The 24,225-nt window shown below is 37.6% G+C and overlaps 1 protein-coding gene across 1 annotated transcript; it reads right to left on the bottom strand.

Moving 5' to 3' along the window:
* Positions 1–18,932: 18,932 nt before the first annotated feature.
* Positions 18,933–22,423, bottom strand: LOC104597167 (scarecrow-like protein 9). Its single transcript, XM_010258593.3, has 3 exons — positions 22,286–22,423; positions 19,462–21,878; positions 18,933–19,372 (listed from the first exon to the last, which is right to left on the bottom strand). The coding sequence occupies exon 2, from the start codon at positions 21,807–21,809 to the stop codon at positions 19,548–19,550; it is 2,262 nt and encodes a 753-aa protein (XP_010256895.1). The 5' UTR covers positions 21,810–21,878; positions 22,286–22,423; the 3' UTR covers positions 18,933–19,372; positions 19,462–19,547.
* Between the last annotated feature and the right edge of the window lie 1,802 nt (positions 22,424–24,225).

Here is a 24,225-nt window from a genome sequence, read left to right as displayed (position 1 = left end):
CACTCCTTTGCTTTCCCTCTTATTATTGTGGTGTTCTAATTTTTTTTTTTTTTTTGAAAAAAGATGTTAACTTTATTAATAAATTGAGGGTACATAAGAAGATGTACACAGAAATTACAACTCAAGAGTTAAGTAGGAAGAGAACTATCACTAAACAAGACATCCCTGTGAGCACCAGCTTTTACTAAACCATCCGCATCAGTGTTTAGCTCCCTAGGGATCCAACCCAGCTGTGCATTTAGGTTGAGAAGGATGTCCCTTGCTTCAGTCAAAAAATGAGCTAGAGCCCATGACCCACTGCCAGAGTCAGCTAGCCACCTGATTGTATTTTCTGAATCTCCTTTTATAGTGATGTTCTGAAAACCCAGATCTCTCACAATCCTGATTCCAGTTAGTGCTGCCATAATTTCAGCCTTTGTTGAAGAGGATATCCCTATTGGTCCACTAAAAGCCCCAATAACTGCGCCATCTCTTCTTCTAAAAATTCCACTGATTCCTGCTGCACTTGGGTTTCCAAGCGCACTTCCATCAAAGTACAAGGTTATCTCCCCTTCTGCCACAGGAGAATGTGGGGTAGGGAGGATTAAGGATTGGTGTTTGGAGAACAGAAATTCTGCAGCATTTCTTTGGAGGTCAGAAAATGGTACTCCTTTAAAAATGCTCTGAATTGGAGGTCCAAACAAAAATTCCATGAGAAATGATAGACAAAATCTCCTCAAAGTTTCTTTCTCTGTTGTTGAAGATTCGGTTATTTCTTTCTTCCCAGATGCTCCATAAGATGGCATGTGCTATGGAAATCCATAGAATCCTTCTTCCTCTTTTGCTTAACTTTCTTGCCGTCCATTGTTTGAGATAGTTTATCACAGGTTCGGGGAATGTCCAACTAAAATTGAAATAATTGAGAAAGAAATTCCAGAATTTTCTGGTTTCCTCACAGTGGATCAGAATGGCTTCCCACGCAAACATGTGACTGGCCGTTTCCCCAGCTTTTAAACACAAACAACAAACATGAGGGGATAAATAGGACCTTCCTTGGTTATTTTTCTAGAGAAGATCCGAAGTGTTGATCTTCTTTAGACTGGCTTCCCACGCAAAAAAGCAAACTCTGGAGGGAATGTGAGTGCACCAAACTGTCTTAAACGGGAAAAATCCAGTTAACTGATATTTCTTGATTAGAGCCCTGAAGTAGGACTTGGTTGAGAACTTACCTACTGGGTGTAGGGTCCAAACTCGAGTGTCAAGGGTGTTTGGGGAAAGGTACACTTCTCTGAGAGTGTAAAGGAATCTAGATATTTCCTCAATTTCATTTTCTCTCAAAGGTCTTCTAAAGTCTAGGTTCCAGTTGTATTGAGAATGATGTGAGGATAGGACAAGGGAGATGGGAGCTTCTTTGTTTCGGGTAAGGCTATAGAGGCGAGGAAAGGATTCAACCAAGGTAGAGTCACCCCACCAAACATTAGTTTAGAATTTTATTTTATCCCCATTTCCCACTTTGTACCTGATAAAGGAGATGAAATTTTGGTAGGTTGAGAGTTCCAAGGGTTTATAACCTTGATCTGGTTCAAGTGCAACCTACAATTCCAACCGTTTGCAGGTTTCCCGTACTTGTTGCTGATGATCTCAGTCCAAAGGGCATTCGGTTCTTGAGGAAATCTCCACAGCCATTTACTCAGAAGAACTGTGTTTTTTTCTCTCAAATGACATATTCCCAAACCACCTTCCTCCCTAGAATTGCACACTTGGGACCAATTCACGAGATGAGATCCCTTATCCCCATTTCCCTCCCACAGAAAGTTTCTTTGAAGTCTTTCCAGCTGATTGACAATTTTGGTTGGCATTCGAAAGGACGAGAGATAGTATGTGGGCAAGTTTGCCAAAGAAGCTTTGATTAGGGTGAGTCTCCCGCCTTTGGACAAGTAGTCTCTTTTCCACATGGCCAGTTTTTTTCACATTTCTCTACTACTGGGTCCCAAAAACTTTGAGTCTTCGGGTTTCCTCCAAGGGGCATTCCAAGATAGGAGAAGGGAAGGCTTTCAACTTTGCAGCCAAGAATTTCCTTAAAATTGTTTAGGGACTGAACATTTGCTACATACAGCCCTGCAATACTGCTCTTAGAGAAGTTAACACAGAGCCCCAAAATCCGTTCAAAGCAGATTGTGATCATTTTCAAGTTGACAACATTGTCTTCTTCAGCCTCTAAAAACATCATAATGTCACCTGCAAATTGAAGGTGTGTCATCTGAATTGAATCTCTTCCAACTTTGAAACCCCTCACCAACCCTAACAGATTTGCCTTTTCGCCAATTGGCTAAAAATTTCCATTATGAGAGTGAAGAGTAAGGGGGAGAGGGGACATCCTTGCCTTAATCCTATTGTGGTGTTCTATTTGCAAAACAGGTGCCCTTTCTCATGGTCCCCCAATAAGTTTTCTGGATTATTTAATTTAGCTAACTTAATACATGGACTCCATTTTTGGGACAAGGCATTAGTCACATATATTCCATTTAATCTATGAAAAGGGGACATTACATATGCTGCTAATCCTATCATGGTCTTCGGAGGGGTAAACTGGACACAAACCTAACCTCTTGAACACAAAAAGTGGTTGCTTCCTGACCTCTCCATGCTCAATTCAAACCTGTTGTACCTTTAACAGCTCACATTTTAAGTGGATTGTTTAGTATGTCAATGGTTGCACTGGAATTGCTCAATGAATACTTTCATGTGCATGACTACATGTTCCATTAAATTGTCTAAAACATAAAATGGATATGAAAAACAAAAAGATTAATGTCTACATTATGTTCAATAACCAGTACTAATGAGCATAACAACAAAGTACTAATGTGCCCTCTCTACCTTAGTTTTCTTTTATCAAAGGAAAAAAATAAAAAATAAAAAGAAGGGTTCCTGGCTGAGCTCTTCCTTCCCCAATAATTGTCAAAGAATGTTGGAAAGGCAACTTTAGGTTACATACATATCAGGATATGGTCAGGAAATGCATGAGTTTATATTATTACAATACAAATCGGATATACTAGGGAAAGTGAAATAAATCTCACAATGCATCAATAAGACTAATCTAAAACTTGATCTCAAATGCCTATAAAGAAGGAAAGATTTATGCTATCGCAACACCAATTCCAATCTTTTTATTTATTTTGGGATAGCTAATTCAATTCAAATCAATTCTTGATAAATCTAATCCCAACGTATGAGCTTAACCCATGATATATGGTGACTTGCGTGGACAGTGAAATTAAGCATCTCACTCATTTTGTTACAATGCATAGCATTTCTTAACGTTCTCATATGATGAAGGATTTAAAGGTTAAAGTTGCATTAGCCTTGCTGAAATTATGCAAGTCTTTGAAACTCATATTTGAAAACTTAAATCAAAAGTATACAATTGATATGTGATTGTAAAGGAACAATCTTCCATGGCTGCAGCCCTACCGCCCTCAGTAATCCCTGCTCTTCTTTATTGTTTGCCACTAGATCCACTTCTGTTTCTTCTCTAGTCTTTAGTTTAAATGCTAGTGAATAATTCCTTTTTACACTAATAATGAATACTTATTTTTATCTGGTTAATTTTTTCCCACATTGACCCCCACCAAAAAAGTGAAAAAAAAAAAAAACGAAAAGAGGACAAGATCCATCTCTTTGCCATAGGGTTCCCAGATATTTCGTCTGTTGGAAGTTGAAAGAAACGCATCCAACATCAGTAACCTGAAAACAAAACTCATGTAAAAGAAGCAAAATCTAATAACTTTGAAGTCTTCAATTGTGATGGATAGTAGCAACTCTGCATTTCTGGACGAAGCAGTGGTGCTGGCGACAGAACAAACATTCTCAGCTTTGGTGGGCAAGAAGAATAACTAATATCTTTGACAGTGACAGAAAACTTGGATGTGTACTACCTTTTTCATCTTTATCTTTCTTCTCTTTAATTTTCGATAATTGGAATTCTTGTTACCATCAACCTTGCTGTAAGAATGGATACCATGCTAAGCTTTCATCGACTTGATTAGTGTGGAGAGATCAAGTTGGTCATGGTAGCTTTTATAACAAGAGAACCATCCCCATTTGCAACAATGCCGTTTGTTTGATCTAGAATACAATCTAGTTTTGTGCTGGAGAGAATTTTAAGGATCACAATTGTGCTTGCCAGTTAATGGTTTGTTAAATCCATGTCAACCATGTCCAGTTTCTAAAATCATTGTTATGCAATTATTAGAGTGGTTTTGAAAAATCATATCTAAGTGGATGGTATACTTTTGGTGATTGTGTTGGAAAAATTCTCAACTCAATCAAGGCTTGGCCCAATAATATATGGAGACTATCTTAATCCTGTTTCACATTATTCTCTGCTCAATGCCAAATTCATTGTGAAGTCATGATCCATTAAATCATTTCTTGCCACTCCATGTCCTTTTTGTTCTGCTCCTGGCTTTTTTAGACCTTTCAATTTGTAAGAGATCAGTTTTTATGAATGGGCAATGTGATCGTTTATACATGTGATGAGACCTTCTTAGTCTACTTTGCTCATTTTATCATCTATTGGAACCACTCCTAGTCCTAGGTTAATTCATATAATTTCATTTCCAATCCTTATCTTTGGAAAAATATCATGTAATGTTATTTTATTTCAATATTTTCTTTAAATTTGGAAGCATCATTTCATTATTTAAACTGGGTACAACAAGGAGGATAGAAAAGATGAAAATAATTTTAGGGTTTTATAGTCTGTTTTGATTCTATGTTCACTCACAATTTCACTGGCCACCATGTCACCAACAATTAGTTAGCAAATTTAAGTATGACATCTGTTTCACATGCACACTGACGTTTCTTAAAAGAAAATGTTATGAGTTGCATATTTTTTCTTTACTCATGAATGCTATAGATTTTGAAAAATGAGATTTTTGCATCACTTGTTCCTTGTTTCAAATTAAACAAGAAGGGTTCCCATACAGCATTTATCCCATATACATATTTGCCAGATGCTAACTACGGTAAAAAGTGGGGAGACCCCCAGATTTGGGCAAGAAATGCCCGAGAGGCTTCTTACCCATCCCAGAAATGAAAGTTCATAACCACTATTGATAAATTATTGGAATGAGATCATTTCAGAATTTTAAATAGGATGGCTAAAAATTTTGTCAAAAAAACTGAAGCATCAAACACCGCGTCATTTGGATATAAATGAATTCCATTTAGATAATGACTTTATTTAACATCATTTTGCAAAAGGCCACGTCGGAGCAAAATATCTTTTCCTAGTAGGCTTTTCTCAGTGTTTTGTTAAAACCAGATTGGATGTAAAGCCAGTAAGCTCACTGCTCAATGCATCATGGTTGTACTGGTTTAACCGGTGCTTGTGTAATTTGCCCCATAAATGCTATAAAAAAAAAAAAAACCTGGGGTGTTGAAAGCTCACGGGATTACTGGTTCAACCGCCTGGTCCAATCCAAGTCTTAACACCCTTGATAGTTGATTACTTGATTCTGGATCTGATGCACTTGACGGGTTGTTAGTTACCCATAGACACATGGAAGCCTTGGTATTTGTGTAAGTATGTACAGGTAATGGTATTATGTTGTTAAATTTTTTTAATAAAAATTATAAAATAGTGGACAACTTCTGCGAACCAAAAAGGCAAAAACATCAAATCCTTCTTCCTTCCCCTCTCCCCGGCCCTACTCCACCTCTCTTCTATGTGCTTTGACTACCATTTCCTCCCACCTATCATGCAGACGCTAGAACTAATCTCTCACTAAAAAGAATCTCAATTTATTAAGAAAACAAAGTCGGACTTCATCTCATCGAGTGCAATAGATCTGTGATTCTGATTGCTTCTTTGAATATGTGATAAGAATACACAGGTATTCAATGTTCAAAGTATTAGAAATTTAGAAACATAAAAAGTATTGGAAAGGCAATTTCATGGGTTTGGATATGTTGGGAAAACCCAAATAAATAGAAAGAATACATTAATAATACTAAGTTCAGGTCTTAGATGACTACAAATGAAGTATATAAGCACAGAAAATACGTACTTAAAAGTTTATGTGAAGTATGAACTATTGAGACACCCGGCATGCAACAGGGGTGGCATGTATATCTTAATTCTTAGGAAATGAGTAAATTTGTTATTATTATTATTATTATTTATGAATTTATATATTTTATTAATCATTTGCTTTTAATCGTGAATTAAGAAATGAAAATATAAGTTAAAATCTGGAACTCACATAATTATGACAAGTAATTGAAGCATAATCTAGTGAGGGGAGAGAATGTGTGGTTGAGAGTTAAATATGGGAGTTCATAATGGCATGAACAGAAGAGAGGGTTAACGATGAATTAATGAGAAACAAAATCCGTGACACATTACATCCAGGGATGACGTGGGCTGTTCTCATTGGTTCAATGGCTCAAATTTCAGCTTCGCCAAGTTCAACTGATCCGACCTTTTCTACCTTTTATTTTAATCATATTTTGAAATGCTCATCAATGAGTTGCACAACTTTGTTTTTAAGGCTCCATGTTGCTACAAAAGGTATCTATAACCCCGCAATTCTGATGACAAGTCATTTGATCCCAAGGCTCAGTTTGGAAAGATTGCAAATGCAAATATGTTCAGGGCAAAACTTGTTTTTTATTTTTTTGTTCCACAGGTTCATAAACATAATAATGCATTGGAATATCCTCTATTCGGGTTTCTGTACTATTTTTTTTGGCAAAATTACTTGATAGTTGATGTTTGGAAATAATGTGTCGTGTTTGGTTATACCTCTGAAAGGCCCACTTACATCCCGTGGTGCAACTTAGGTCGGGTTGAATAAGAAATTTGTTAAATTTCAATGGGCTCAAATCCTAAACCGAGCCCAATGTAATTGAAATCCATCAAATCGGTCACCCCACTTGCAGCCTGCTTACATCCGAAAATTTTCTTTCCCCCCTTTTAACATTTTAATTTAAAACTTCATTCATCATAATAAGAATACCCCACAGAAATTGCAATTGCAATTGCAACTGATCTGATTAACAAGCAAACTGCAATTTGAATCAGACTTTAGACATAAAATGTTTCAAATACAACTTTCCCATTCTAACGCGCTTTCAATTGAAAAAAAAAAAAAAAAGATTCCAATCAAATGATATTATCGTAGTATTCCCTATTCTGATTGAAATAAGGATATTTCATGATGTTTTTATGCATTTGCAGGAGAGGAGCCACGAGCTATGTCGGCCACATCTTTTTGACTCTAATGTTGTTGATACAAAGGAACTTTTTTTAATCCTTTCTTTTCTTTTTCTTTGGGTGGTTGTGGGGGCAATCCACGTTGTGTTCTATTAATTAAACACTGTTTGGGTTAATTACAAGAGATTGAAAACTCTTTCTTTTCTCCTCTCAAGCTGGAAGATGCATGAACCTCACCCAAGTACCAGTTCTACCATTAAATATGTATGTTCGACAAAAAATTGAAAAAAAAAAGTACGTAAATGAATAGACCTTTCAATATCTCTTTGACCTTCTATGGAAAACATGGCTTTCTACTAGGATGGCATTGATCAATCCAGACCGTCAATCGGCTGGTAGGGCGTTTCGATTGGTGCAGTTGAACTGTCCCACCTCAGTTCTAGAAGTAGAAGCAATAGCATATTTCACTCTTCCACCGCCTTCAATAGTCATAATATATCTTATTTTTATTTTAATTGTTTCTTTTTGTGATGACTTATTTTAAGTACTAAGACTAGACCTGGCAATCGGGTTCGGTGGGTTGGGTCAAGGTATTTCGGGTTGATTTCGGGTTGGGTTGAGTTTCGGGTTGGGTTGTCAAATGCTAGACCTTAACCTTAAATGTTCGGGTTAAGGTTGACCCATGGGTCAATTCGGGTCATCCCAAAAATAATTGAATTTTAAAAAAATAAAAAAAAATTCCATGAAAAATGTCAAAATTAAAAGAATTAACTTTAAAATTTCAAATATAAAATAAAAACTTGAACATTTAACAATTGAAAGAGTAAACAAACAATAAAAAGTAAAGACTAAATAGAAAAAAAAAAATTAAAAACTGAAAACTTTTAATAATGCATAAATAATCTCAATTAGACTTGACAATCGGGTCAATGGGTTGACTCATGACCCAACCCAACCAAACCCAGTTTTTTTTCGGATTGGGTCAGGTCGGGTGATTTTTACATTCTGGTTGCTAAATATGAGACCTTAACCCTATTTTTTCGGGTTGGATTGGGTCAGGTTCGAGAGTTGGATGAACTTTTTGCCAGGTCTAACTAGGACCACCACCCAAAAAGTCGTGAGTGTTTAATTGCCTTTGGGGAATAAGCCAAAAAAAATACTTATTTCAAAATAAGTGCATAAAATATAAGCTCAATATTAAAGATTCTTTTAAGCACTTAATTGATTTTTTTTATTTTGCATTTCATCCCTATCTCCCAACTTTTATTATAGTTCCAGGTATTGCCCCTGATGAAACCCTATCTTTCTCTCTTCCCTTTAACTTGTTTGAAGCAGCGGCATTGTTTTTGCATTTTAACAGCATATTTTTTGTTGTGTTTACAGATTCGTGACAACCTCCCTATTCTTTCTTCAATGAATGACAACGCCATTTTCATCCAAATGTAGCAGTATAATATTCAAATATACTCAACATATGGCTATGTTAAGTTAAGGCTAGAATTGTCATTTTTATTAAATAAGCACTTATGGGATAAACAGATCATCAAATAGAAATGGCAAACGGGGCAGGTTCGGGATGGGGACCATACTCATTATCCCTAACTTCGACTTTAAAACAACTGTCCCCAACCCCAATCCTCATTGTGGATAAAAATGACCCTCCATCCCAATCTTCGATGGAGATGGGTTCCCCGTTGAGGACTAGAATCGCCAAAATTTTTAAATTAAAAGTTTTTTAGAACATAAATTTATTTAATATATAATTGAGGTTAGAGTGGGGCAAGAAATTCACTCTCCATCCCTGTTGAGTATCACTATCAATCCCCAACCCCACTAAACAATCTCCATCCCTGATCCCATTGGGTCAAGACCCGGCAGGGATGGGGAAAGTTGGTATCCTTATCAACAAATGCTCAATACGAAAAAGCGTTTATTTTAACAATAAGCAATTGAAGGGCGATTGATTCTCTCACATCACAAATTTGTCCTTGTTAACAATAACATGTAGGGGAATCTAACAATACAAGTGGAGGGTATGACTATCATAGGTGGGGGTTTTGCAAAATAAAATTTAAAAAACAAATAAACATTTGTAAGGTAAAATAACCCAAAATAAGCACTTAATTTCCAAACATCCCCTTACATTGGAAAGGGAAAGGACAGCCTTGCTGTTTTGGAGCAAACAGAGTGCGCGTGATTCGTTATCCCAATTAATTTTTTATTTGTCTTTTTAATTAAAAGAATGTTGGTTGTAATTACTCTTTTACCCACACTCATGCTAACGTGTCCTATACACAAAGCTTCAAAACAGCCAAGAATTTGCATGTACACACCCCACAGTCCATCCCAACCGTATATTGGAAACATCTCTCAATGCATGTGGAGCGCCTATGTGAACTCAACAGCCAAGCATTTCTCGAGTCACATTATAGAAAGTGACATCATCTCTTTATTTGGGATAGAATCTGACAATTTTATCCACAAAACTAGGTCTCTGATCCGATTCGCCCCGAACAGGGTGGATTTGAAATTTTTTTGTCCCGGACTGGGGACGGGGCATGGATGGGGTCTGCATATAAATCCTCGAACCTGCCCCGGCCCCAGATGTAAACTACAAATATACCCTTATATATAATCTATTAAGGTATTACGTAGGTATTACTGTATTAGGTTTGGAGTCTGAGAGTCTCGAATACAACAACAAGTTGTGAGTTGCCGCCTGTTTCCCTATTCTCTAATCCCTATTGTTTCGTCTTCTTCAACCTTCACACATATAGAGACTCAGAGAGTCATTGAACTGAGTCTTCCTTCAACCTTCGCACAACCGCCAATCACCGGGCGTTACCGCCACAGTAGCACAGAGGATTTGCCGACCACCGTAGTTCTCACTTTCTCTCATTCTCTGTTTCTCAGTCTGGCACTGGCGGTCTTCCCAGTCTTCCTTCATTCTTCGATCTTCACTGTTTTTCTCAGTGCTCTCTATGTTCAATACGACATGATAGCTTTGCATTTATTACATGTACATGAACTGGAATTACTTTTGCTTTTTTACTTTGCTTAGAACACATGAATGTCGATGCTCTTCAAGGTTGCTTTTTTTATTGTTCACATAAACAAATTTGGTTAATGATGGAAAGGTGTTAGACAAAGATTAATACAACACTACAGTGAAAAAAATAGAATTCGAAGAGGACGGGTGTGGGGATTTTAGCCATGAAAGTGGAGTTCGAAGAAGACGGAGCGAGTACATGTCGAGGATTCCCCATCTCCGATGAGACCGGGGATGGAGGTTGAATCTTTACCCCGATACTGAAAACGGGGTGGGGATTTTAGCCACGGGGCGGGGATGGGGAGGGGGTGCCCCGCCCCGTTGCCATCCCTAGTGGCATTGGAGGTTGTTCATGATACATCGGGTTGAAATCAACCCATAACAAACGTAGTATTGAATCATTTGTGAATATATATTAGCCTGTTGTCTGTGGGTTGGAAATTGGAACGGCTTCAGATTGAGCAAAACCCACACCAAACCGAACCCATTGATATCTCTATATTATTATCCCCAGCCCCATTGTAAGATGGAGTATTTGTCTGAATTTAACTTTTCAATTCATTTTGTTGATGAAATATAATATTATTAAAGTCATTTTTTGTTCATTCTATTAATGAATATATAATACTTTAGTCATTTTTAGTTTAATTTATTTTTACTCTTCAATGTCTGATTACAACCTGAATTCAATTCATTTAAATCCAATTGATAAGATTCTATTCGAATTCAAAATTAAATTTACCAACATCCAGGTTCGATCCATTTGCAGCTCTAATACTTGTCCTTATCAGTAGAGTTTGTATTTAACTGTCACTTTCAGTGCTTGTATCTATTCTTAACTTTACTAACTTGGTTGCATATGCTCTGGCTGCAATCTCCTTCCACAACCTAGGAATTTTCCTTCTGGTCTTGGCAACTTTTTCTCAATTCAATTCAAAGGAGTCTCTGGATTCTTCTTCCAATTTTTTTTAAAGAATTAAGGCCTCATTTGGTTCACAAGAATAAAGGTCTGGAATCGGAATTAGAATGGGGTATTCCAATTCCAACTGTTTGGCTGGGTGGAATCGGAATTTCATTCTCATTCTGTTGGAGTGGCATTTCTCCATTTGAGGGAATGGCCATTCCCTATCCCTCTTGGGAATATTATCTCAATCCTACTGATTTCAATTTTTATTTTCATTCCTGTGTGAACTAAATAGATTATGGGAATAGATTATTCCGATTCCAATTTAATAAAGAAAAGAAAAATTCGATTCCAATTCCAATTCTAATTCCAAACCAAACAGACTCTAATTTAAAATACCAGGTTGGAATATGATACCAGAAAGACATGATATCCAGAACTTATAAAGAATTAATTGGTATCACAAATTTGCAGGCAATCAGTTTGTATTCATCAAAATTCATGTTCATGGGATTTTGATTGGTAAAAACTCAAAACTATTTTAGAATCATGAAATAAAGTCTCTTTTATTTTTAATTTTTATATTAAGAAGAAATTAAGAGGTGATCAAATCCAAAGCCATAGTACAAATCCCTCCATGCTACAAAAATAAGTGGGGCCTCGTAAGGAACTCCTTGGTCCTTCCTTAATTGCGTAGGAAAACTCGCCAAACAGCCTTGACTTGAAACTGCTGCTGTATTGTTTGTTGAATTTTCGTAAACAACCAAGGAATCTTACAAGTGGCAAATTAATTGAGAGTTCAAAAGTTGCTTTCAAATTCTTTTCTCCACTTGAGAGTGTTTGTCATCCCACCCAATAACCCCACTGTTGCTAGACACAGCTGTTAAAGATAATCCATGAAAGCTTCCTACTTACCCAATTAGGGAACCCCTTTTGATGATTGTGTCTCTTTTCTGCATTAACAAGAAGCTGCTGTTACACTTTGCACTAGACAAGTTAGGAATCTAACATGTGATAGGAGCCCAAATGCCCGGGATGTGGCCAAGCCATCGTTTTGGTAGTTGTTGTTATTCTAAATTAAAGAATGGAGGAGCAGCGAGCTAGTCTAATTGTCTAAAGCAAATGGAGTATAATACCTAGGTGGATGGAATGTGGAGGCAGACATCAGTGAGTCTGACTCTGACTCTGACCTATCTTTTTAAATATCGATCAACCTGTACAGGAACACCACATTATTTAGCCCCACTTTAACTTCATTATCATCCCACGAGATTGCTAACTTACCGTTTTATTTTTTAATATCTTTCATTTAACAATTCAATCAAATTCATCATACCATCTGTAGTCAGGTTCTGATCTGGACCACCACTACAGTCTGTAGATGTCGCTTACAGAGTTTTATTTTATTTTATCTTTTCTTCCCGACAAAGAAATCAAGGTGGTCGGAAAATTGAGGAAAAAAAACAAAGAGAAAGAAATTCATACACCGCCGGGCTTGCGACATTTAATCGCCTTATTAATATTAGTTTTTCTTTTTATTTTTTTCATCGAGGAGAGCAGAAACTGCGTTAAGCAATGTCGTTTCTCTCTGGGAATGGGTGAATGACGAATGTAGAGGTTCGTCACACATCCCCCACTAGAGGGCACCGATTGGTTAATAAAACAATATTTTCTAATGCACAGGCTAATTAATCTTTTTTTCGCTCTAGCTTCATGATCTTGATTGATGAATTTATACTGCAATTGAGCAGAGGCTACGTGGTTCTCGTTGGGGACTGGGGCAACATCAGGTACAATATGGCAGGGAGAGACAATTAAAGAAATAGATTCTAACTTGGGGATGCTTGGTATTGATGATATTTATTTGATAAACGTTTTGTACCATTTTTTTTCAGAAAATCTGGACAAATTTTGCTTTAAAAGTTTTTTTTTAGCAGCTCAGCACTACTAGGCACCACTGCACATCATTAGGTGCGCACATGCGCTGAACAGTAAAAAATGCCATTGAAAATGAAAAATATCAGTTTTTTTTTTTTAATGTTTTTCTGATAAATGACTCTCACATAAATGATAAAAATATATTTATCTGATAAATGGCTCAACCAAATAATAAATTTAGCTTTTTTTATTAAATACCTACATGGTTCTGAGTTGGTGACATTGCTCCGAAAATGCCATCACTTACCAAATACCATCCTGGTTATTTCAATTTTCATTACATTACGGTAACGAGGGGAAATGACAAAATGGGGAAAAAATGAACTTAGTAGGAACACCATTGAAATGAACTTCGTAATTAACAACCAATTTTGTTTAAAAGAATGGCACACCATTGAAAATCTTTATAATGAACCTTTTATTTGAATTAAAAATATTAATATAAACCGCACAGCTTTTGAAAGTGGGCAATTTTATTTTGTTATAGGTAGTCATGTATCTAAAATTAGCAATTTTTCTATTCTCACTTTTTCTGATAGTGGATATATATATGTCTAATCAAGGTTCAAAGTATCGAAAATACTAAGTGTATCGAAAAGATAAATTTAAAAGACAAGTCATGATACATTTTGGATACGCATGGATATAGATGAAAAATTAAGATACGCATGAAAATACATGAAAACACTATCGATACTCCAATAAATTATAAATATACATTAATAACATTAATTATAGGGCCTAAATGAGCTATATATGCATAAAAATCACATCAATCCTTAAGTGATTTTTATGAAAAAAAATGTTACAATCAACATACGGAAACATAAGGGTATTCTCTAATAAGGTTATAACTATAAAATATAAGCTTAATAATTATTTAATTAAACATTTTCCATAATTTTTTAAATAATTATTTATTATAAAATGTAATAGAAAAATAATTTTATGGATGTAGTAGATCATCCATAGGTTTACAACATGTTAAATGTTATAGTTAGACCATACCAAAAATTAGAAAGAAATATTTTACAATAAATTTTAATAGATCTATGAATTAAAAATTGAAAAAATAAATAAATTATAAAAAAGTTTAAAAAATAAATATTTTAGATTTACAAAAAAAATAAATATTTTTTTATACTAAAATTGAAAAATAAATACAAAAATTAATATTTTAGAAATTTCAACAAATCTATGATATGGTAGATCACTCGTAGATCTATGACACAATTATTCTTCATGGGAAAATTATACCAAAAATATAATTTTTTTTTATTTTTTTTATTTTTTGTTTTTTCTAAACTTTCTTCAAAAAATTAAATACATCTATTTAAACCTTAAAGAAGAGAAAGAAGGCTTTTAGAGAGAGTTAGAAGCCTTTTTTTTCTCAAAAAATTTTAATTCGTTTTTTGCATACAGGAAAATCGTATTGTATTGACCATTACACCTCGATACAAGTCCAATACACCCCAATGCAAGCCCGATACACCGTAATATGGTCACGATATGGGGTAGGCATGACGAAAAAATATGACACAAATGATTTTGTAGTGTTTCCCGTGCCAACCCTTTAAAGATATGATACATATTGACCAATACGGGCCGATACGTTACGAAATTTTGAACCTTGTGTCTAATTATAAACGATTTGAGGGCTTTGTTTTAATATATAGGGTTTCTAGAAGATAAGGGCAACTTTTTGCCCTTAATATCATTACAAAATATTATTTTTATATAATAATTAAAATAGGATAACTTTTTAGGAAAATTATCAAGAAAGGGCACTTTTACTCATCTTCCTCCTCCGCCTCTGTATTTGTGATTGGTTAAGGTCGTCAACAACAACTATGGCCGGAGTCCTCAGGAGAAATCTGTAAAATCATAGGAGACACAGTGGAATGTTTTCTTGTTTCTTTAGGCAAAGTGACGTCAACAACCTCAGGATCCCAGCCAACCTCAAACCAGAACTTTCTCTCTCTCTCTCTCTGAGAAGTGAGAACTCAGAAGCAGAGCTTTACGGCCATGGCGGACGAGACAGCAGAGACCTGAAACAACGCTATGCTGGCCATACTGGAGCTCGCCAACATGATTAGCGTCCCGATGTCTCTCAACGCCATCGTCCACCTCAAGGTCCCCGACGCTATCTAGCAAGGTGGTTCTAACGTCCCTCTCTCCACCTCCAAGTTCCTAGCACGTGTCTTCCCAACCGGCAATCCCGAAAACTTCCTAAGGCAGATGAGATCCATTCGCATGAATACAGAGGCAGAGGAGAGAAAGACGAACAACAACGCCCTTTTTTGATATTTTTCCAAAAAAACTACTCTATTTAAGTTATTATATAAAAATGTTATTTTTTATTGATATTTAAGGGCAAAAAGTTGCCCTTAATATTTCTCCCAAATGTGCTTAGCACAATTTCAATTGTAATAAATTTATAATTTTAAAAAATGATCAACACGAGGGATACAGATATTAGTGATGGGTTCAAATCATTAGGGCTGAAAATGGATTGGGTAAATTGGATTCAAATCTTATCAATTAAGTCCACACAGGATTCAGGTCAAATTCAGATTAAGATGGGATACAGATAGGGGTGTTAGTGGACCGATTATGGGTTGGACCTATCCAAATCCAAATCAAATTGAATTGGACCAGTTTAGGCTTTATGGTCCAAAGTATTTATTGGATTGGATTGAACCTCATCCATCTATAATGGATTTATATTGGATTGGGTCAAATTGAACCAATATCTGGTCCACTGATGAATGATAAGAATACAAGCGTCAATGTACTAGGTTTGGGTTGGAACCAATCTAAAATAGATTGGACAGTTGAGACATTGAAATAGACTAGTCAAAAAATATTTATTGGATTGTGTCAAGTCAGTTGGGACTGATTAGTACCCTATACCCTAAACTTTAGGGGTCATATCAAGTCAGTCCTTGAACTTCAAAATGTGTCGCTGCAATATCCTGAACTTTCAAATTGTGTCTAATACCGTTAACAAACGTTAATGGATAAGTGAAATGACAAAAATATCCGTTAGGTGTCATCTAATTTTCTTTATCTGCCACTTCCACATAAACCAATTCAGGAGTTGAGCAACATGAAATGGTAGCGCTTTAGATGTGGCGATTGTGGCAGAGAATCGTCGCGTCTGTTAATGTTGAGTTCCTGTAGTCTTCTTTTTCACATTCGGGCATTACATTCCTATTTCATCCATATCTAGCAATGGGAAGTGCAATTGCACCAATTCTTGCAAACTGAGCAAGTTGTTCTATGGATAATGAAAATAGGTGAACCAAGTTGTTCCATTGAATTGGTCAATGAACCGTTGACCTGGCGGTTTGACTGCTGAACTGTTTGACCCAGGGAATGGTTCGCGGTTTATTACTTATGACAACAAGAATGAAAAGAGAAGATCTCTCAGATCTGAGATCTACTAGAGAGAGAGAGATTAGTTGAGAGATGTGTGAGAGAGATCTTAGGTTTAGAGATATGTGATAGAAATCTAACTACTAGAGAGAGTGCGTGTGAGATCTAAGAGAAATCTCACATCTACTTTCGTCGCCACTGTTCCCGTTGTAGTTTATCATCGTCATTGTTGTCATCGTCATCACTGCAAGTGACCTCCTCCTCCTCCTTCTCTTCTAAACTCTCTCAACCGACAATGTCTTAAATCTCACTCTCATCCTCAAACCTTATTTCTCTTGATATTTATATGCATCTTACCCTATTATTCCAATCTAATGGGTAAGATGACATATCTCATGTTAAAGTGTTTAAATCGTTTGAACCATTTAACTCGGATGGTCAAACCGCTGACTCAGAAACCGGTGGCTAAAATGGTTTCATTTTTGGGTCGGTTTTTAAAACCTTGCTTACCAGAAACATGGTGGTTGAATCACTTAACACCTCCTTCAAACTGTGCTTGTCTCCTGACGTGGTGTTAACAACAAATATATGTGATTAATTCGTTTTCTCTAGAGGCTTATGTGGCTTAATTTGCAATGTGTGAAGCATGCTAGTCAAGATGAACTCGTTCTTGGTCGTGGTCTTACCATGAACTCACAACATTGAGTCGTGTTGATCGTATTTGAGGCTAACTACTTTGATGTTGAACATCATCTTCACCCTTGTAGCAACCTTTGCCACCGAACCCATCTGAACCTTCTGGGTGTTCTCAGATGAAATTGTATCACCTTTGGATGCCAAGTTGTATATGAACCAAAGGTCGTCTGGTTCCTTGGGGATTATCTCCACTGTACTAGACCCATTTCCATCTAGAGACTTTTTAATGAGATTTATTGCAGTAGAGGAAGCCTTGAGCCTTGAGCAATATAATTCTTCGTATGAATCCAGTTGATTGTTCGATTGCAATTGATCATTGAATGGAGGAGCTTGAACAAGGGAGCGGGAGCTTCAACAGTTGATCGGTGTCCAGTTTCATAACCCTTCTTCCCCTTTCATTTTTTTTAACACTTAAACGAAATGGGTAAAATGGTTAGAAAATACCATAAAGGATAATTTTGCCATTTTAAAATTATTTAATGCACATCTAATTTTACATGACGCTGTTGACTGATGGTCAGCTAATGGTAGAGACTTATTAGACACGATTTGAAAGCTTATATACTAGAAAGAGACGTTTTAAAGTTCGGGGACTAACTTAACACAACCCCCAAAGTTCAGGACACCGTTTAAGCTTATATATTTAAATTGAGTTGGAACATTAGGGATGGATCCATATTTGATTCCCCAAATTTCTAATTAAAAACGGATCAAGTTTGGACGAGTATATATTAAACATTACAGCATTGGAGACCATTGAGCATTAGGGCTCTGTTTGGGAAGGCTGAGCTAAACGTTCAATTTAGCTGGTTGAGACTTTAGATGCTTTGAGGCAATACAGATGAGCTTTCCAAAAAGGCTGAAGTGGACAACCTAACCTAAAAAACGACTGATTAGAAATGCCTATTTGTCTCTCCTAAGTTTTCATCAAATATATAGCTTAAAAAGACTGTCAATATAGGGCCCACTTTGGAAAGCTAGAATCCGTTGCAGTTCAACCCTCCCAAACGGGCACATGGTCTACAAGTTCATTAGGCTTCATTTTTTGGCAATGTTAATTTTATTTGCACTGGTGTAAATGCTTCGGAGTGTAAATGGAAGGACATTTGTTTATGATGTCATCCCTATTTTATTTGGGAGATAATTACGATGGAAGGTAATGCAAATTTTGCACTAGGTACTAAGAGTGCAAATCATAGTAAAAACAAAACAGAAACAGGTGCAAATTATATATCTGATATTCTGATTCAACTTTGTACCACAAACAAAAAGAGCCTTTAATTACATCACAGGAATACAAATGCGTAACGTGTTAAACTTCTAACTCCAGATCTGCTGTGTGCGAACGCTGTGCACACGCCGAAGTTCCCTATGCACGTGCGGCTGTGGTGTCCTGCTCATAACATAACTTGCGTACCGAAGATCCGTGAACTAAACTTCCCCAAGTAAATGCACATTAATACTAATAAAAATAGATTGCGCTACACAGTCGGAGGTGAGTAACAGAGTCAGAGTGGACTATTCAACCATGAATAAGTGAATTCCTTTCCCAGCAACGCTCAAAATTCAAAACAGAAAAGAAATGACCACCAGACCAGACATGATACAATACAATCATCGATATGCAAACAATATGGAAGACAGCGACAGCTACCCTCCCCCTCAAAAAAAAAAAAAAAAGAGAGCCAAGACCAAGAGAAGAGAATGCAGGTCAGAAAGCACGCGGATGGTGACAACTACAACTACAAAGGCAATAACAATGAGGACACGGCATCATACAATGTCATTTATTTTGGATGCTCCTGTTTACAAAAATTTCTTCTTCTACACCACTGTCTAGTGTCAACTACTGGACCGGCACATCTTACACATTACAAAAACATGAATATACATAGGCAGCATATCTCTTTCCTTACTAAATTCTTTACCAAGTATTTCATTGACTCCAACAAAATGATTATAATGCCCTCTGCTAACTTTCTTGTAGTACACAGTGTCTGGCGAAATACAATAAATGTTTGTCCACTTCCATTAGCTTCTCTCTACTTTGCCTTGATAAGTTGATAAGATGCTACCATTACATGCAATCAGACAGTGATCCCCCTTCCTCCATGGCAAGATCGACAGCAGGGACGACTTTTCACCCGCTGGATAAAGCAAATTAAGCTACTGCAGCAATCGAGCGAGCTCATATATATACCTGGACACAAAGTAGTACAGGTCATAAATATGATAAAAATAAAGCCAACCATGTCTTAATTCAAAGCCACATAGCAAACAGTATTTTACCTTTCAATAAGTTTTCTAGTTCAATATGGACTAAACAAGACCACTGCCTCGATCCTGCCCTTGGTCAAATGCTAACAAACACATTTTCAGGAGTCATGCGCTGGTACCCAAGAGGAGAGTGCATAAATAATCCGTCCTTTCCATCCTTGCAACATCCACTGGCTGTCCTCATCGATCACAAAATCCTTGTGATAGCTTGATTTCACCCTGTCCCTTGCCTTCTTCATGATCTCCTGGTCCAATGGGAGCTGTCTGAACCCAGCCCTCGTATTCCGAACCTGCCACTGCTTGTAAGTCTCTGGTCTCTCAACCCTTTCTGAGCCCTCACATGCTATCACATTCAGGGCTTCTCGTCCAAAAATTTCTCTCTCAATCAATATCCTCTCTTGATCCTCACGTGGAACATTCGTTTCAAGCATATCAAACACAGAAGAAAAGTGGAAAAGAGCTTCCCGGAACCTTGTAACAAAGAATGGGGCACTATAGGCCCCATTCACAACCCCATGAATGAAAATATCAGGATTTAACCTCCTGATCAGGTTCAGAACAGCATTCCTTGGACTCTCCACCACCACAGTCTCATCAAGCAGATTTCTAAAACGATACAAGCAGTTCACAATAAGTATCTCATCCCTCTCGATCTTGAGATCCTCAATTTGAATGGTTTCCCATTTCTGTGCAATGGCATTGTACTCGAAAGGAACACCAAAACTTTCAGCATAATTTGTTAAGCGACGCCCTGTTTCCTCGACTCTCTCAGCTGGCCGGAAACCAGGCTGTGGAAGATCGATCCCAGTAAAAATAAGCTTGGGGGGCCCACCAGGTCTTTTTGAGAGCTGGTGGATAAGGCATGGCCATTGGAAACCATAAAGGATACCAAAATCTATGATATGGAGCCTTGTTGCTTTCTCGGCCAAATTCAAAATTGTCCGGTTTGAGAAGAAATTTGAGAGCTTCTTGAATGGACATGCAGAAAGGTATAGATGATAAGCCTTCAAGGTATCAGCAGCTGATGTTCTCTTTGTTGCAAGGGCAGTGTAAATCTGGCTCCCTGTGCCAGCCAAGCGTGCCTCAAGGCCTTCAGCGAAATAATGGGCTAACCTCTGGTTTCCATCCCCAAATGGAGAAGAATGCTGCCTGATTTGTTTCAGCAGTTCACCAGCATTTCTACGGTCATCCGCAGCAACAGACTGTGCACAGTGAATAAGTAGAGTCCTCAAATCCACAACTTCCTTTCTACCACCATGTTTCTTACCACGGGATTTCCCACCATTGGATCCTTTGGAATGCCCATTCTGATGTGAATTTTTGCTTGTGCCATTATGCAAGGCTTCTTGAAGAATAGACAAAGAAGACTCTTCTTTCCCTCCAGTACAAAGCAATACCTTATCAAACTCTTCAGATCGTACAGTGGGTTCAGCATAAACTGCAGACTGCTTGTTACTCCTCCCTTCCTCTAAATCTGTATCCTCTGGATGTGGATTCTTCCTTCCCCTCGACCCATTAGGTGAGTGCTCCCTCTCATCCTTCTGCTCTACCTTGACCACAACATCCTTAACCTCTTCTTTTGGTTTGCGAGGGAATAGAGGATAGGTGTCTAGATCAAGAATCAGGTTATTACCATTAGGAAGGAACTTACTAGCTTCCTCAACTCCTTTCTGGAACTGCCAAACAGATTCGCACTCACTAATTATCTCAGGAACTTGAACTGTACTCACTGAGGACTCTAAAAAACCATCTACAGTGCTAGTACCACTGTTTGAAGAGCTGAAAGATGAAGGGGAAGTGGACTGAGAAGTATAGTCACCAAGAAAAGTCGCTGTCTGAGTGGGCTTGAACTCTCCAATATCAGAAATCCAATTTGTATCAACTGCGTTGCTGCTACTACTGCTACTGCTGTTATAGTTGATGTACTTTGGGGTGAAGTGATCGTCTAGGCCTTCAGGGTTATCGTCAAGATAAAGAGGAGGCTGATTGGGGGAAGGGGGATATTTCTCGCCAAGGATATCATAGAAAGGTTTTTCAGTGGCTTGAAGAGCCGAGGACTCCTGGAGCATGCAGGCTTTCTCTTCCATGTCTTCTTCCATAAGCATCTGGCTTATGTACTTGAGAACTACATCGGAGAAATCCAATTCTTCATGGGACTCTTCCTCGCTCACAGTCGAAGATGAAGGGACAGTGCTAGGGTTTGGATCAGGTTGAAGAAGTGGAAGAGACCCGATAGGATTTACAATGGTTTCTTCGAGTTTAAGCTTATTGACAATATTCTGAAACGAAACGGGATCATCGTTGAATCTGATTCCGTTCATGGAACCAGATAAAACTCTGAGGTGTGGATCCATAACCATCTATGCTAGAGGACCACTAACACAATTCGACGTGGAGAGTCCCCTATCCAATCCTAGCCGATAAGTTTCCTATGAATGAATAAATTAATTAAATAACCCTTTTTCAAGATAAATTGGATTTTTCAGGTTTTTACAGACCAATAACTTCAACAACTCTAAAACGGAAACATATATTAGAAATTTTCTTAAATCTTATAATCGCTAGAATGCATCGAACATTTCCAAAGCTGAATCATCGAGTACGAAATTTACGGGCAAGTTACTAGAATTTAGCATATTAGATGACTAGATTCAAAAGTCTAACGCGAGAACTGAATCAAATCGACATGGAGATTAAGAGAAATGAACAGAAACTAACGTCAGAGGAGACGCGAGATCGACATATAGCAATAACAAGCTTTCGATTTCGGAAAAGGGATAAAGGAGAGAATAACAGACTACGATGAATAACAAGCAGCAGGGAAGAATAGTCGTACCTTGACGAGACGAACCCTAGCCCTAACCAAGTACGCAGAGAAAGAAAGCTGAAGCTGAAGCAGAAGCAGAACTTTTGGTGACTTGCTCCACTTTAAAGGGTGGAATGGAAAGGGCTCCTTTACTGTGTCGAAGGGGGGAACCTTCAAGGAAGGACCAGAAGGCACTATCTCAGCCGTTGGATCCGTTCATCCAGATGTTACCGGCTACAGTCTTTATTTCAACGATTTTCTCCGGTGGTCGGTCCTCATAAAAGCATGAGTCGCTACAGAGACTGTCATGAATTAGTCGTCTATCTCCTCGCCGATTTCCCCATTGTCACTTGTCACTGTTGGCCTTGGGCTTGGCCGTTTGGGACCAGCAATAAGTTGGTCCAGGTCACTCCGAACTGATCCTAATCTAACGGCGAAACTGATCGAACTAAACAGTACAAAACTAGAAAAAACGACAAATGGAGCTCTTCCATCCATTCATCTCCCTATAGACATCGCGGGACCTATGAAAATATAGTTTTTTACACGTGTCCGACCTTGTGTGCGAAGAAAATAAAGAATATATATTCTTTTTTTCGCTTCATGGGACTACACAACAGCGTGTAGCCCATTCCCTTTCTCTTAACCCTCGCCACCATCACCCCGGTGGCAGCGGGATTTGATCCCAGGTCTCTACTTCGACGAGTCACAAAACCTACCAACTGAGACACCGTCAGTTGGTAATAAAGAGTATATATTCCAACGGCTCGCAAGTAAGCCACTATCAGTTGGTAACGAAGAGTATATATTCAAACGGCTCGCAAGTTACTAGGAGCGGGCCGAGCGGCTCACATTCGTATATCTTAAGTTGGTACTTGTTGAGGGTTGAAACGTGTTTTGTTGGTAGAATATCTCTCGGATCACCTGCCAATAAAACGAGACTAAATCAGCCCCTCACAACATCCCACAACACATCTTTGCCGTACATTGGGAACATCTCTTGATGATAATCTTAGAAATGATGATGTTATCATCAGGAGATGCTTTCAATACATGGCAGAGATGTGCTGTGGGACGTTGTGGGGGCCAATCTCGTGGGGGGTTGATTTGAATTCCAATAAAACATATTTTAAACCTCTACCAATAGGATCTCACACCGCACATCTTATACATGGCGGCTCCCACTTTTATGATGGGTCCTAGACTGATGGTGAGATGTGCGGTGTTAGATCAAGTTGGTAGAGGGTTGGAATGTGTTTTATGGGCAGAATATCACAATTCTCATCATCCTCTGTGGTGAAAGCCTTGTTTGCTAACACTCTACAAATGCCTCATAGCATATCCCAATCATGTATTGGGAACATTTTCCACAAATAATTTCTGGAGATGTTCTCAATGCATGTTGAGATGTGCATGTGGGGCATTTGTGGGGGCATCATACAAGTCAAAGTGATTTTGAGCCCATCTCCATACTTAAATTTAGAGATATTATTATCATGAATTTTCAAAACCTCAGGAAAGTCCCAATTAGTGAGTTTTATTATATTTTTGTTAGTTCATTATTAATGATTATTAATAGAAGTTGTTTACATTATCATTTGGGTATTTTACATTAACCAATTTATTTTTGAATGGCCAATCAAACTTACTAAATATTTTTCAAAACAATATTACTCATTACTTGAGCCTTACCTCACACCAAGCTTGCAATTAGAGATGGTAATTTACAACCCAACCCACCCGTTTATTGGCAGGTTGGGTCGTATTTGTTAACCCTGGGTCTTTAGTGGGTGGGTCAACCCAACAAAAATATTTTTAATGGATTGGGTGGGTTGGGTCATGGGCATCCAACAAGCATTCAATAAGAATTTACTTTTTCTTTTTGATTTGGAAAGCACTGTTTTTAAAATCGGACCAGACTGGACAGTTAGACCGAAAAAACCAGGAACCGGTCACCTGATCAGTTCCAT

This window comes from Nelumbo nucifera, chromosome 2, assembly GCF_055504915.1.
Source record: "Nelumbo nucifera cultivar China Antique chromosome 2, China Antique-T2T, whole genome shotgun sequence".
NCBI lineage: Eukaryota > Viridiplantae > Streptophyta > Magnoliopsida > Proteales > Nelumbonaceae > Nelumbo > Nelumbo nucifera.
Note: the sequence above shows the minus strand (reverse complement) of the source record. Positions and strands in the feature narration are given on the sequence as shown.